The 14,055-nt window shown below is 43.0% G+C and overlaps 1 protein-coding gene across 1 annotated transcript in view; it reads right to left on the bottom strand.

The window, feature by feature from the left end:
* Positions 1–14,055, bottom strand: part of LOC134936596 (adhesion G protein-coupled receptor E1-like) — a 156,098-nt gene that overhangs the window by 63,791 nt on the left and 78,252 nt on the right. Inside the window, exons 6-7 of the mRNA XM_063931703.1 lie at positions 9,647–9,833; positions 3,920–4,033 (exon numbers count right to left, since the gene is read on the bottom strand). Coding sequence (XP_063787773.1) covers positions 3,920–4,033; positions 9,647–9,833 — 301 coding nt within the window. The remainder of the gene's footprint in view (positions 1–3,919; positions 4,034–9,646; positions 9,834–14,055) is intronic.

The following is a 14,055-nucleotide window of genomic DNA, read 5'->3' as shown; positions in this document are numbered from 1 at the left end:
TACACATTGTGGCAGGCACAGGTCCCCATTTTACACATAGCGGCAGGTACAGGTCCCCATTTTACACATTGTGGCAGGCACAGGTCCCCATTTTACACATTGTGGCAGGCACAGGTCCCCATTTTACACATAGCGGCAGGTACAGGTCCCCATTTTACACATTGTGGCAGGTGGTGGAAGGAGGGAGAGAGAGAGAAAGAGAGGAAGGGAGAGGGGCTGACTTACATTTGAAGCGGTTCTCGCCGCTCTTCAGCCGCCTCTCCCTCCTCGTCTGCGCGGCTCCCTTCTCCCTCCTCCGACGGGGTTTCGTTGAATGACGCGTTTGCGCCGTGACGTCACGACGCAATCGCGTCATTCCGCGAAACCCCGCCCCCCCCGAGCTGGGCACTCGGGAGAAGGGGGTTTCATGGCGGCGGCACCGCGGGCCATCAGACGAGGTCTGGCGGGCCGGATTTGGCCCGCGGGCCTTGTCTTTGACACCCCTGGTCTATAGTATAGGCTGTATCAAACATATTTAAATACTATAAATAAGTGGTCAGGAAAAGGTTGAACATACAATAATAATTAAATAAATACACAAACATAATAGAAACAGTACTGCACTTTCTAAGCAAACATTCTCCCTCCTTATGGTAATGCTCCTGTCTCTTCTTCCTGGTAGCTACTCACTGGTTCAGTGCACTGATTGAGGACTCATATCCACACACGCAGCAATCTTGGTAGAAAATGATGCTACCACTGGGTATTTACAGCAAATCTGCTCTGTCCCTTAAACTGCATGTTGTGGCGGCAGCTCTAGCAATTGCATTATATACCATTGCTACTGTTGTCATAATTGGAGCCACTTGCCAAGAGGAGGGGGGTTTGTGGGCAACCGGAAACCCCCTCTGCGTTTGCCTATGATGATACTGTACTGTAAATCTCCCTCTATGCTGTATTCTGGAAATGATGGGGAATGTGTAATAAATTGCCCTAAAAGGCATAACTAAATTGCCTTTTAGGTTCAAGTAAAGACTGATTGTAGAGACCATAGGTCACCCCTGAGAAATCAAATCCTTATGTATTTTAGGTAACAAGAGTGTGAATATATATATATATATATATATATAGAGAGAGAGAGAGAGAGAGAGAATGGTGGGGCACTCGGCGTAAAATAACACACAGTAACTAGTTCAGTTACATCTCGATGTAACTGCACGAGTTACTGTTTGTATATGTGAGGGCAACGACACAATTTGATCTTATGCGGAGTGCCGGTCCAACATTGCTATATATATATATACGTCCCATCAAGTAAAGAACAGTGGTTCCAAACTAGGCACGGCACTCCAGGAATTTGTTTTCAGGATTTAATGTGCAAATTCAGATCCATATTAAAGCAGAGTCAATATGGATCTGAATTTGCACATTAAATCCTGAAAACAAATTCCTGGAGTGCCATGCCTAGTTTGGAACCACTGTTCTTTACTTGATGGGAAGTTTACATTATAGCAATGGCACACAGGTACAGTAGCATTATACTTTGAGTGCCAGCTCGCTTTCTGGACATTTATATATATATATATATATATATATATATATATATATATAAAAGGAAAATGAAGAACAGGCGCCTGATGGTGCAGTAATTTCAGATTTTGATTTCTGTCAACACTCATATAGGTATTAAGCGTACCAGATGAGGAAATTTTAGCATGCACATCAAAAAACTGTTGTCTTCTATTGTCTTCTTCAGGGGGTACTAGATCAGGAGGAGTGTGGGCTGAACTGTGCACGGCCGTTTCACCTGGAGGTGGCTTGTTCACACAGTGAACAAGCCACCTCCAGGTGAAACGGCAGTCTGTGTAAAGTGGTGCTGAACAGTGCACAGTTCAGCCCACACTCCTCCTGATCTAGTACCCCTGAAGAAGTCCTATGGGACGAAACGCGTTGGGTCCTTCATCTGTTTCACCATTATGGTGTATGCTGAATTTACGCCAACAAGATCCAACCACATATTGAGTTTTGGAGGATAAAGACCACCTGTGACGTGCTGTTATACTTCTACTTTCTGGTACACTCATTACCTATAAAATTGGTTTATGGTCCGGCATTGTAACAACAATATTGCACTATGAGAGGCGCATTTTTTGCTTATGTTTAGATCTCCTATGCTGTGAGCTGACTCTACCACACTCTGAGCTTTGGATGATTTAAGACTCACCGTGACGCGTCGTCTTCTTGGAAGTTTTCCGACTCCCCAGGCTGTGAGCAATAGAAGACAACAGTTTTTTGATGTGCATGCTAAAATTTCCTCATCTGGTACGCTTAATACCTATATGAGTGTTGTCGTGACAGAAATCAAAATCTGAAATTACTGCACCATCAGGCGCCTGTTCTTCATTTTCCTTTTCTAGATTCCTTCCACTATCACCTAGTGGCCTTTCAAAGGACGGAGCTGCCATCCATAGGTTCTCCTGTGGAATTCGGGTGCTATAACAGACAGACTACAGGAAAGACTTATTTAATATATATTTTGATAGTGGATAAAGGGGAAGTAGCGCACTGACCATTTTTTGATTCTCATATATATATATATATATATATATATATATATATATATAGTCCCTCTATTGCTGAATTAGCAAATGGCACGTCACTCCAGGTTACTGAAAAAGGATTTTAATAGTCCATGACAAATTACATGGTCAAGCAATAGTTAAATGTGCAGCATGGCAAATTCGCCATGCTGCACATTTAACTATTGCTTGACCATGTAATTTGTCATGGACTATTAAAATCCTTTTTCAGTAACCTGGAGTGACGTGCCATTTGCTAATTCAGCAATAGAGGGACTATTCAAACACAGCACGGGCACCCAGGCCACTGTTTTTTCTCATATCAGGAGTGCCGGATGATTTAAAGATACACATATATATATATATATATATATATATATATATATATATATATATATATTTATTATGGAAAGGACCCTCTATTCATAACAATAATTGTAATGTTAATATCAGATAGCAGCTCATTTATTGGGCAGATTTAGGTGCCAACAAAAAAACAAAATTACATTTCGTGTCCTCCCTTTCTTCATAATCTTTGTTAGTACCGGGAAGAATAAATGTAGAAATTGAAAATGTTCTAAGTTTTATTTATATTATTACAGCACCATTGTTTGTGAATCACAGAATAAATACAATAATCTCAAAATGAACAAAAAACAAACATATTTATTTATTTTGTCCATTCAGTATACAGTGCTCAAATCCTTCTTAATCAGATCCCATGTAGGGTAAAATTACCAATGACTTACATCTACAAGTCGGATTTTACAGCATACTGTATGCCAGAGCTGGAAGACTGATCTCAGCCATAGCGCTATCACAGAGCTGTACTCAGTCACTGGGGGCAGCTTGTACTGTGCTCATTTTCACTGCAGGACTTGGCTTTGCAATAAGGGCAAATGCAAATTCCAGGAGGGATGCTCCTTGTTCCTATACTGTGTGTGGTGGAGAAGATTGATTAGATCAGTCATGTTCTCTTTCTTTTTAAGTATTTAACATAATGTGGCCCATAAAGGTGGATGCTGAACACCAGTAAAATATAAAACCAATGTTGGCCCAGATTTATCAAGCTTTGCAGAGTGATAAATTGCCCGGTGATATGTAGTATCAGCCAATCAGCTCATAACTGTCATTTTTCAAACACAGCCTCTAGCATGACAATTAGGAGCTGATTGGCTGGTACTTTATCACCATGCAGTTTATCACTCTCCATGGCTTGATAGATCTGGGCCAATGTTTCTAGGAAACATGGCTGTCTCATTTGTCCTGTGTTTTTCACTCCCCTACTGCCTAATAATACTGCCCCAGGCATCAGAGTGTATTAAATTATGTCACCATAGACGGTAAGAATGTTACATTACCTTGTTCTCCAGGCACCAGACTACACGGAATCTTCATAATGTTGGTGCTTGAGACCAGGGTGGTGTACTGAGCACCAGTTCTGCAGTCATTATAGGAAGCCTTTATGGAGATGTCTATAGTGAATAGAAAGTTAGGAGTTATGGGCTGCTGTGACGGAGCTGCTTGTGCAATCATGGCTGTCTCTCATACTAATCATTATTATGCCGTCGTATTACATTCCTCTACTTATTACTCCTGCATACATAATGGGGGGAATTCAAATGTTTGAAAAGTAAGTTGGGTGTTTGTTTATTCCTGTGTATTAGATAGGAAAAAACAGACACCCAACTGACTTTTCAAACATTTGAATCTCCCCCAATGTCTCCCTTTGTTCCATGGGGGTAATTCCAAGTTGATCGCAGCAGGAAATTTTTTAGCAGTTGGGCAAAACCATGTGCAGTGCAGGGGGGGCATATATAATGTGCAGAGAGAGTAAGATTTGGGTGGGTTATTTTGTTTCTGTGCAGGGTAAATACTGGCTGCTTTATTTTTACACTGCAATTTAGATTGCAGATTGAACTCACCACACCCAAATCTAACTCTTTCTGCACATGTTAAATCTGCCTCCCCTGCAGTGCACATGGTTTTGCCCAATTGCTAACAAAATTCCTGTTGCGATCAACTTGGAATTACCCCCCATGTGTAGGCATTTGCTAATGATACTGTAACTGACTGGTACAGTACAATACTGGTATTACCTCTGCCATCTTAGACACATCATTTATTTGAGATATTTTGGTTCACAGAAATCTCTGAACTTTAAGAGCGAGAATAGCAGCCATAGCGATATACTGACTGCAGTACTGCCCACTCAGCACTTTTATCTGCAGCCAATGGCCATTCCATTGGATATGTTAGATGGAGGCAGAGTAAGGAATGGTCCTTGCTGCCTATGACAATAATGGGGCACCATCTGCCTAGCTAAGTTTGCCGACTGTAAAGAGTGTGCTCTTAGATAACCGGGAATGACTCTTATAGCAGCATGGCAATATCAGGTTTATAGTCTAAGCCTGTTCTCCCACCCCATTACTGTTACCATGGTTTCTCACACCTAGATAAATACCTTACATAAAGTATTTATTTTACTAAGACATCAAAAGGCAAGAGCACTTATAAAAACTATTATACTGCAATAATCCATTAAAACTGACAACAAAAAAACCAAGAGAACAATTATTATTATTTTATTAACAGTTTCCTATATAGCACAGAATATTCTGTTGTGCTTTACAATTATAACAGTAATAGAACAAAACTGTTTAATAACAGACATAGAGGTAGAAAGGCCCTGCTCGCAAGCTTACAATCTATAGGGAAACAGGCATTGATACACAAGGATAGGTGCTACCTATTGCATAATGGTCCAGACAGACTGCAACATTTTTTGGTGGGCTGTATGATACAGTCGCATAGCAATGTGGCCAGGGTTCGGAGACTAAAGGAAAGTCTTATTGTGTGGTGGAGGGCATTCCACAGAGTAGGTGCTGCCCAAGAGAAGTCCTGCAACCGTGAATATGAGCAAATAATGTGAGTGGATGAGAGATCTTGTGTAGAGCGGAGAGATCAGGTAGGGAGATATATTGAGATGAGTGAAGAGATGTATGTTGGTGCAGTTTGGTTAATGGCCTTACTGTATGTGTAAGTAAAAGTATTTTATATTGAATACAGTAGAATCCTGGTAACCAAAAGAGTGGCTGACAAAGTGGCTCATTAGACGATAAACGTTTAACAAGGAAGATCAGCCGCGCAGCTGCATTCAGAATGGATTGTAGTGGTGAGAGTGTATTTGGGAAGACCAGTAAGGAGACTAAAAAAAAAAAAAACCAGGAAGACCAGTAAGGAGACTAAAAAAAAAAACCAGGAAGACCAGTAAGGAGACTAAAAAAAAAAAACAGGAAGACCAGTAAGGAGACTAGTAAGTAGAACAAAAACACTCATTACAATCCAAGGGTTACCTTTATCAGGCACAGTGCAGAATCTGAGTGTTACAGTTTGCTGCTACTGCTGGTAAAGCAGTTGTCCAACATAGGACTAAGCCCACTTTATGTAGGCACACCCCAGTGCAAAGATCCTCAAACATATGAAGATCAGGATAAAAGGTCTGATTCAGATTTGTATGCAACGCCAATTTTCACACAACTGAGCAATTATCTGTACACTGCACAGGTACCGTGATTACACTACACATGCGCCAAGGTATCTTTGCGATGCCGCCCACAATGAGGATTTATTCACACAGTGAGGGACAGGAAGCGACTGTTTAGGAGAAGTAACAGGGAGTGGCAGCAGAAACCCAGCTATGTATTGGCTGTCTCTGCCTTCAGTTGGTTTCATGTATGTAGAGAAACATGACACCAGTGTCGCTACTGCTGCGGCCAGTCTGCATGACCATAGACTCACTTGGGGAGTCGATGCTTCTGCGTTAATGCTGCGTATGTGCACGAAAATGCTGAGGACTTTGCACTGACTCCAGTGGGGTGGCACTTGATATACCGGCTGTCAGGATCCCGGCACTCAGCATACCGTAAGTAAAAATCTCACCGTGTGTACACACCATGACACTTTCCCATTCTGTTTTATACTTACTGATCATGGGGAGTCCAACAAGGATCAAAATCACCAGCCAAATACAGTATGTCTGACAAGTCTCCTATCACATTATAGCACCTTTCCTTGTAGTATTATTATTATTATTATTATTATTATTACATTTTATTCATAAGGCGCCACAAGTGTTTCGCAGCGCTGTACAAAGGCCAGTACAGGGAGACAAAACTTAGCATTACAGTAAATAAATAACAAAAATGGAGTGCAGGTAACAAAGAGCACCACAATTCTCAAAACGTAATACAGCTTAGATGTAAGTAGCAAGTTAGTGATCAACACTCTACTAGGAGCTGGTGGCATAGATAGAGATGGTCGCTGAGTAGGAGAGGGCTGTGAGGGAAATGTGTCGAGAAGAGGGTTTTGACAACAAGAGGAGAGAGGGCCCTGCTCTGAGGAGCTAACAATCTAGTAGGAAGGGGCGACAGACAGATGACATGAGGTGGGAGGTAGCCTGATGACAGGGTGTAAGCAAAGCAGAGATGGTCAAGGCATGAGGCCGGGGGATGGAGGAGCACTAGGAGGACTAGGTTATGCATCGGAAGGGTACACTTTGATAAATAGGTGGGTTTTCAGTGCCTGCTTGAAGCTTTGCAAGGTCGGGGATAGTCTAATGGAGCGGGGGAGCGCGTTTCACTGAAGGGGTGCAGCACGGACAAAATCTTGAACTCGAGCATGGGAAGCAGTGACCAGGGTAGAGGAGAGGCGACGGTCATTGGCCGACCATAGGGTACGGGAGGGAGTATGAAGGGAGAGGAGGTTGGAGATGCAGGGAGCAGTGGAATTAGAGATGGCCTTGTATGTGAGTAGTTTGAAGAGGATTCTGTAGGGGAATGGGAGCCAGTGCAGATTTTGGCGAAGGGGAGTGGAAGATGTGGAGCGGCATATTCCACACTCTTACATAATCAACCAGGTCTGCAACCATTAAGGTCTTTCACGCTTTTGTAAAAATGTGGTTAGTCCCTGACAGACAGAACATTATTAAATGTAGTTTAATGTGACTAAAAAAGTCACAATGCCTTATTGTATATAAAAATAATAATAATAATAATAATAATAACAACAAAATGACGTACAGAAAAAAATAAATACAATAAAAAGCAGTTTCTCAAAAGAACAAGAATGAAAACAAAAACAATAATATGACACTAACATACTATGTTGCCAGCAGAAGGCTAGAAATTTGATCAATTCATCAGTAGAAAGCACCACTAGAACCCTTAGAGCCCCCATCCACTTTTTCCAACTCAACCCCTTTCCTTGTGCTGGTATGCGGATATGTTGTACAGTGGTTGTTCACGCACAATTTTCTTGTGATGCCTGCTATTATCTGGATATCTCTGGCTTAGCATATCAGAGTTGTAACAATACTTAATTCACTGATTACAAGTTTCCGCCGATATTTTCCAAAACGTGCATTCTGAAAACCTTTGTTTTGATGCATCTTGGAGAAATCCTTAACTATTGTCTTCTGTAGGCAAAACATCTGGGCTTGTCAATAACAATAGATGTAGCTGGGTCTCAAGCTTCTCTGAATATAAATATTCCCATAATTAACAGGGTCTAGGCCTGAGAGATTCAGCATTTATTAACCCATGGTTTACTTACATACAGTTATTTCGCAAGTACTCCTCTCATTGGGAGCAATCATAACCATATTTAGATATTTCATTTTCTTAATGTCTGTTTATGATTTAGGGGCCAATTTATCATTAATCACATTTGCAGTGCAATCTAGGGACCTTATTCAGTAAGGATTGCAGATTATACTTTTCTAGCAGAATCTGCAATCCTTTCAGTCACATGATGGGGGCCGCCTATCGCAGGGCAAGGCCACCCCGCATGCTACCCACCACCCACTCACTGAGATCACGATGTTATTGCGATCGCACCGCAATTACAGTGTGGACGCAGAAACTGTGGTTGCCTCCTGCTGCTGCAGTCTGGCTACAACAGCAGGAGTACAGCCGCCATTTTTATGAACGGAGTGGCTACGTGTGATGACACGCAGCCACCCCGAAAATGCTCTGTCGCCGCCTCGCGAACGCCTCTGCCTGTCAATGGTGGAGCCTGCATGCTAGCAGTCAAAATCTTGGGAACATATCTAGCTTTAAAATGTCCTCCCCAGGATGACAAGCAAGTGGGCTGTGATGGGGGTGGGGCCGGAGCAGTCGCATCATTAGGCCCCACCCATTCACAGCAAAATGCCACAATTTGCGTTAATTTGAATAGGGGCGGCCTAAAAGATTCCATTAACATACATACGCATCACAAGGCTCCGTCCCCTCTGCACAGACCTGGATTCCTGTTACTGTTCTGCCCATATCACTAGGAAGTGGGCAGAATGCAGGAGGGATGCTCACATAACCCCAAAAATCGAGAGTACCCGCAGGATCCGGGAGAGTAAGCAATTATGCTCGGGGACCCCCTCACAAATTATCTCCTACAGTAATATGTTTTTAATTTTACCAACCAACAGTCTACGATCTGGAAACTGTAATGTGAATCTGATATGGTTTATGTACTTTAAGTTGTTAATGGGTACATTACATTAATGCAGTATTTTATTTATAGAGTCTTTAATGTATGGTTTTAATTTCTTTGAGTTGATACATTTTTTCTATATTTTGGAAACAATTTAAGAAAGCGAAATTGTCATTATCTTTCAAGATCAAATCAATATTATTTTGATCCGTTGTCAAGGGTCCCCTAAAAGGCTTGGGGGCCCATAGGCCGATGCTTACTCTGCCTATTTGGTAATCCGGCTCTGTATATACCATTATTAACATACTTGCCGATATTGTGGCTGGCTCCTCCGGGAGGAGGCAGCCAAGTCGGCTTAGCAGGCTGTGTACCCCACTATGCCGAGATTACCGGCATACTGGGGCAGGGGGCGGGGTCACGATGATGTAAATTGCGTCATTGGCACCCCCGCTGCGAGGGATATATGAATGTTTCTCCTGGGGGTGCAGGGGCTTGGCTGCCGTCCAGGAGACGATTTTCGGGAGCCTCCCGGCCATTCCGGGAGAGTAGGCAAGTATGATTATATAGCAATGTTCAGTGTGGGTTGAGCACATTCTCACCAATGTTCGGGGTGCTGATATTCTGATTCCTTGGTGCAGCAGTAAATGATAACAGTGTAATTGTCTCCACATTGTCCAGGAAAGATGTGATAAATATGCCTCTCTGAGGATCGATGGATGAAATTTCAGAATGATTAAGGTGCTGAGTGAGTGCTTCTGTTGCATTGATGAGTTCTTTATCTGCGTCCTGTGTGACCAGAGAGAATTAAAAGATAATAAAGGGTGAGTGTTATGGGTGGAGAACTGGAGAACAGGGATAGAGGACAGAGCAAAAGTTTAATTACAGAGGTTTGGTGTCAGAAAAGAGAATAAAGGGGGTTATTCAGATGTGGTTGAAAGTGCACTGTGCAATTATTGGTACTTTGCACATGCGCAGGACCCGGTCTGCACGTGTGCTAACGGGTCCTGCGACACAGGATGCAGTCCGGCATCAGACTGTCAGTGATTCACAGTCTGATACCATTTAGGAGGGTGGGGATGGGACGGTGACGGTATCCGTTTCTCCAAACGGAGGAATGTTACCGCTGCTTAGGGGGAGGGAAGAGGCCAGGGATTTCTGTGGTTGCACTGTGAATTCCTGGCCTCTGCGATGGGCGGCATATGCATCCTCATGGGTGCTGCAAACCGCCCGATGGTGAGTGATCTGATGCTGCGTCCTAGGATGTAGGTCGGATCACTACTGCAGCAGGAGGCGTCTGCTTGTAATAGACACTGTACAGCGCTATCACTGCTGCTAACAAGGAAGTGAATGCAACTCCAAGCACATCTGAATTAGGTCCACAGTGGCGGCTTCTACTTTATTTAAACCCACCAAGGAGAATCCCAGAGGGTGCAGCACACTCCAATGGGCAGAAGGGGATGTGGTGCTTCATTCTCCTTATTGTGACTCTGCCAGTGTCGGACTGGAGCACTAGCATTAATTACTATATAAATTATTAAGGAGTCCAGACCATGTACGCTATAATGGTTAGCCAAACCTCTGTGGTGGCTGGTCACACCCCCTTTGGAGGCTGACCACACCTCTAATCATGGGCCCCTACCACTGCATACCCCCGGTGGGCCCTCCATGCATGCATGATAATGTGCAAGATTAATGACAGCAATGTACTCTAGAGAATACAATTTTGTGGCCAAAGATAGACATAAACAACATGTATTGGTCAATATTGACCTGTAGATATGTATAAGCGATTAAGGTTAACTGATACAAATAACGATATCAGGTTAAGACTCCTTTTGTATATAACCACACTTATACTGTAACAGTGAGAAATGCAAAACAAAAAGTGAAAATATAATGTAAATCAATTTTATAACGGGTTGATAAACATTTACAGAGATCCTTCCAAGAAAATCACTGGGTCTCTATTAAATTACCCGATTAGCGGTCCTCGTTATCTCAGCTGATGCACTCCTCCTTTAGTTAGGTGAAAAAACTCTGATGTGAACAAGCCTGTAGTGAAACGTACGTCATCGATCGGTTAACCAGATGCACACTGTTTCCGGGAGCGTGGAATCCTCAAACCTGACCCGGCGTCTGGTCACGTGAGCGGTCCTCTGCACTCAGCGTGCACACACGAATGGTGATACACACCCGCTCTCTATGTGACTCAGAGCGGCTCTCTCATCCACGACAGGTCTCCCGCTGCCCCTGCACTGTGGCGACACAACAGGGGAGTGGAAGTCCGGCTTGTGGACAGCAGAAGCAACTCGCACCTATTCCTTCTGTCCCAGCAACCGGTATTACCCGAACTCTCATCGTTCCCATTCACTGATTCAATTCACATGGGACGACAGCAGAAAGGGGAATTGACCGATATTTGCTGGGATACTTGTATCCTCTCAGAGAAATTTAGATACATGTTTGCCGCCTATATTTATGGTCATCACAATATGCATAGATCATGTCATCTACATACATGCTGTGTGGATCACTGACTTGGGTGTGTGGGCTTTTTTGCATTGTACTCGTGCAGCCTGATTCAAACAAGGCTTGATTTTATACAGGCTGATACATTTAAACAAAATGGTACAATGTCTATGCTGATAAATGTTTAAATATCTTTTGATGGTGTTACTCTGTTGCCGGTGATCTGATTGGCACTGACCTTTACTAGCCATTCGTATCCACGATCAGTCATCTATTACAATGACACTTGTTTGCTTTATTATGTTTTAAAGTGCATGCAGGCGAAAAGAACACAGTGTCCATACTGATAAACGGTTATATCATTTGGTAATGATGATCATGGTGCATTCACATCCACGACTTATATCTGGGATGCTGCATCATAATTTAGTAATTTGATCAATACTCTAAGGCTTTATGGTGTGTTGGTAATTATCACTTATTGTGATCTAATTAATACCCACTACTCCTGCCTTCTTAGAGGACATTACTCTCTTTTTTCACCTAACTAAAGGAGGAGTGCATCAGCTGAGATAACGAGGACCGCTAATCGGGTAATTTAATAGAGACCCAGTGATTTTCTTGGAAGGATCTCTGTAAATGTTTATCAACCCGTTATAAAATTGATTTACATTATATTTTCACTTTTTGTTTTGCATTTCTCACTGTTACAGTATAAGTGTGGTTATATACAAAAGGAGTCTTAACCTGATATCGTTATTTGTATCAGTTAACCTTAATCGCTTATACATATCTACAGGTCAATATTGACCAATACATGTTGTTTATGTCTATCTTTGGCCACAACATTATAAAAATATTTAATAAATGTTAAGTTTTAATTCTATAACCATTACATATTCGATTCAAACAAAAGAGTGCACCACAAAGTAAGCCTTCTTTGGTAGATGACCGTCTTGTGGTCATCTTCCTCTCCCTTTTCTCTAGATACTGTATAATGCTTACAGGTGCACCTCCAGCTCAAATATAGATGGGTAATGGCAATTTGCCTCTCCAATTTGACTCCTCTTGCTGGTTTCTGGGTTAATTTATTTTTTCCTATTTTTGTCTACAATAACTAAGCCTGTGCATAGCCTTATAGACTATATGTCTTCCCCCGTTTAGACTCTAGAGAATACATCATAATCCTGTGCAGTATAAGGTAACATATGTATAATATATCATTCAAGTGCACAGTCTAGAACCTGATACTTAGAGGAGGAGGGGCCCCCAGGCAGTGGGGCCTACCGGTGGTTTCCCCTGTACCCCTGTGGGCCAATCCAAGCCTGGACTCTGCCCCCTAATAGAGTGGTTCTCAAACTTTTTTGAATCACGGCACCCTAAAGTATCGGAATCTTTTTCACGGAACCCCAAGGCCAAAAGTTTCCTATTGAGAAAATTAGAAAGAAATACTAAATTAAGTACATTTGTTTATATGTCATCCTTAGGCTCAATTGTTTGGTAAGGGACATACACGGCACGGCACACAGTTTGAGAACCACTGCCCTAATGTTTAAAGCCACAATTTGCGGTATTTTACAGTGGGTGCGGGACTCGGATGACGTGATTCAATGCAAGTCGTGGCAGCCAAATCCCCGGCCTCCTGCTTCATTTTGGGAGACTGTAATACTGTTAAGAGGCTGGGAGACAGTGGCGGTTCTTGCCACGGGCAAGCGGTACTTTTGCCCGGGGCGCCGCCTTCCGGAGGGCGCCGTACCAGGGCAAGATCTGCCACTGTGCCCCCCGCAGTGCCCTGCTGTGCCCCCCCGCTTTGAAGGGAACCAGACGCATAGCGTCTAGTTTCCCTTCATTGAGAGGACCTTAGTTGTGCGGTGCACAATGACGTCATCGCGCACCGCACAGCAAAGGTCCTCTCCATGAAGGGAAACTAGACGCTATGGTCTAGTTTCCCTTCGTGTAGAGGACCTTTGCTGTGCGATGCGCGATGACGTCATTGCGCACCGCACAGCATAGTGGCACAGACACTAGGGGTCATAATTGACCTCTAGTGTCTATGCTGTTCTATGGGAGAGACGTAATAACGTCTCTCCCATAGATCGAAGAGAAGAGAGAGGGGAGAAGAGCGGTGCCGCCGGCGGAGGGGGTCTGGATCAGGAACGGGGATGGTAAGTATTCTTTTTATTTATTTATTTATTTTCTTGCAGCGTCGTGACCACGCCCCCAATTGAAGCCACGCCCCCATATTTTGCCCGGGGCGCCACAACTCTTAGAACCGGCCCTGCTGGGAGAACTCCCTCAGACATTCCGAGAAAGTTGGCAAGTATAGTATAGTGATTCGTTGATAGCGAATTCATCTTAAAATAATATTACACCATACATACTTACTTACCTACCTACCTACCTACCTACTTTAAGTTTCCTCTGCTTTCCCCTCACCCTTTTCACATAAATTATACCCAGTAGTAGACAACTGATTTGCTGTAAGAAATGGTTTCTAGAATGGAAGATAAGGGGATGAAACTAAACTCAGTTTGTTTTT

Source organism: Pseudophryne corroboree, chromosome 6, assembly GCF_028390025.1.
Source record: "Pseudophryne corroboree isolate aPseCor3 chromosome 6, aPseCor3.hap2, whole genome shotgun sequence".
NCBI lineage: Eukaryota > Metazoa > Chordata > Amphibia > Anura > Myobatrachidae > Pseudophryne > Pseudophryne corroboree.
This window is presented reverse-complemented; position numbering and strand designations above follow the sequence as displayed.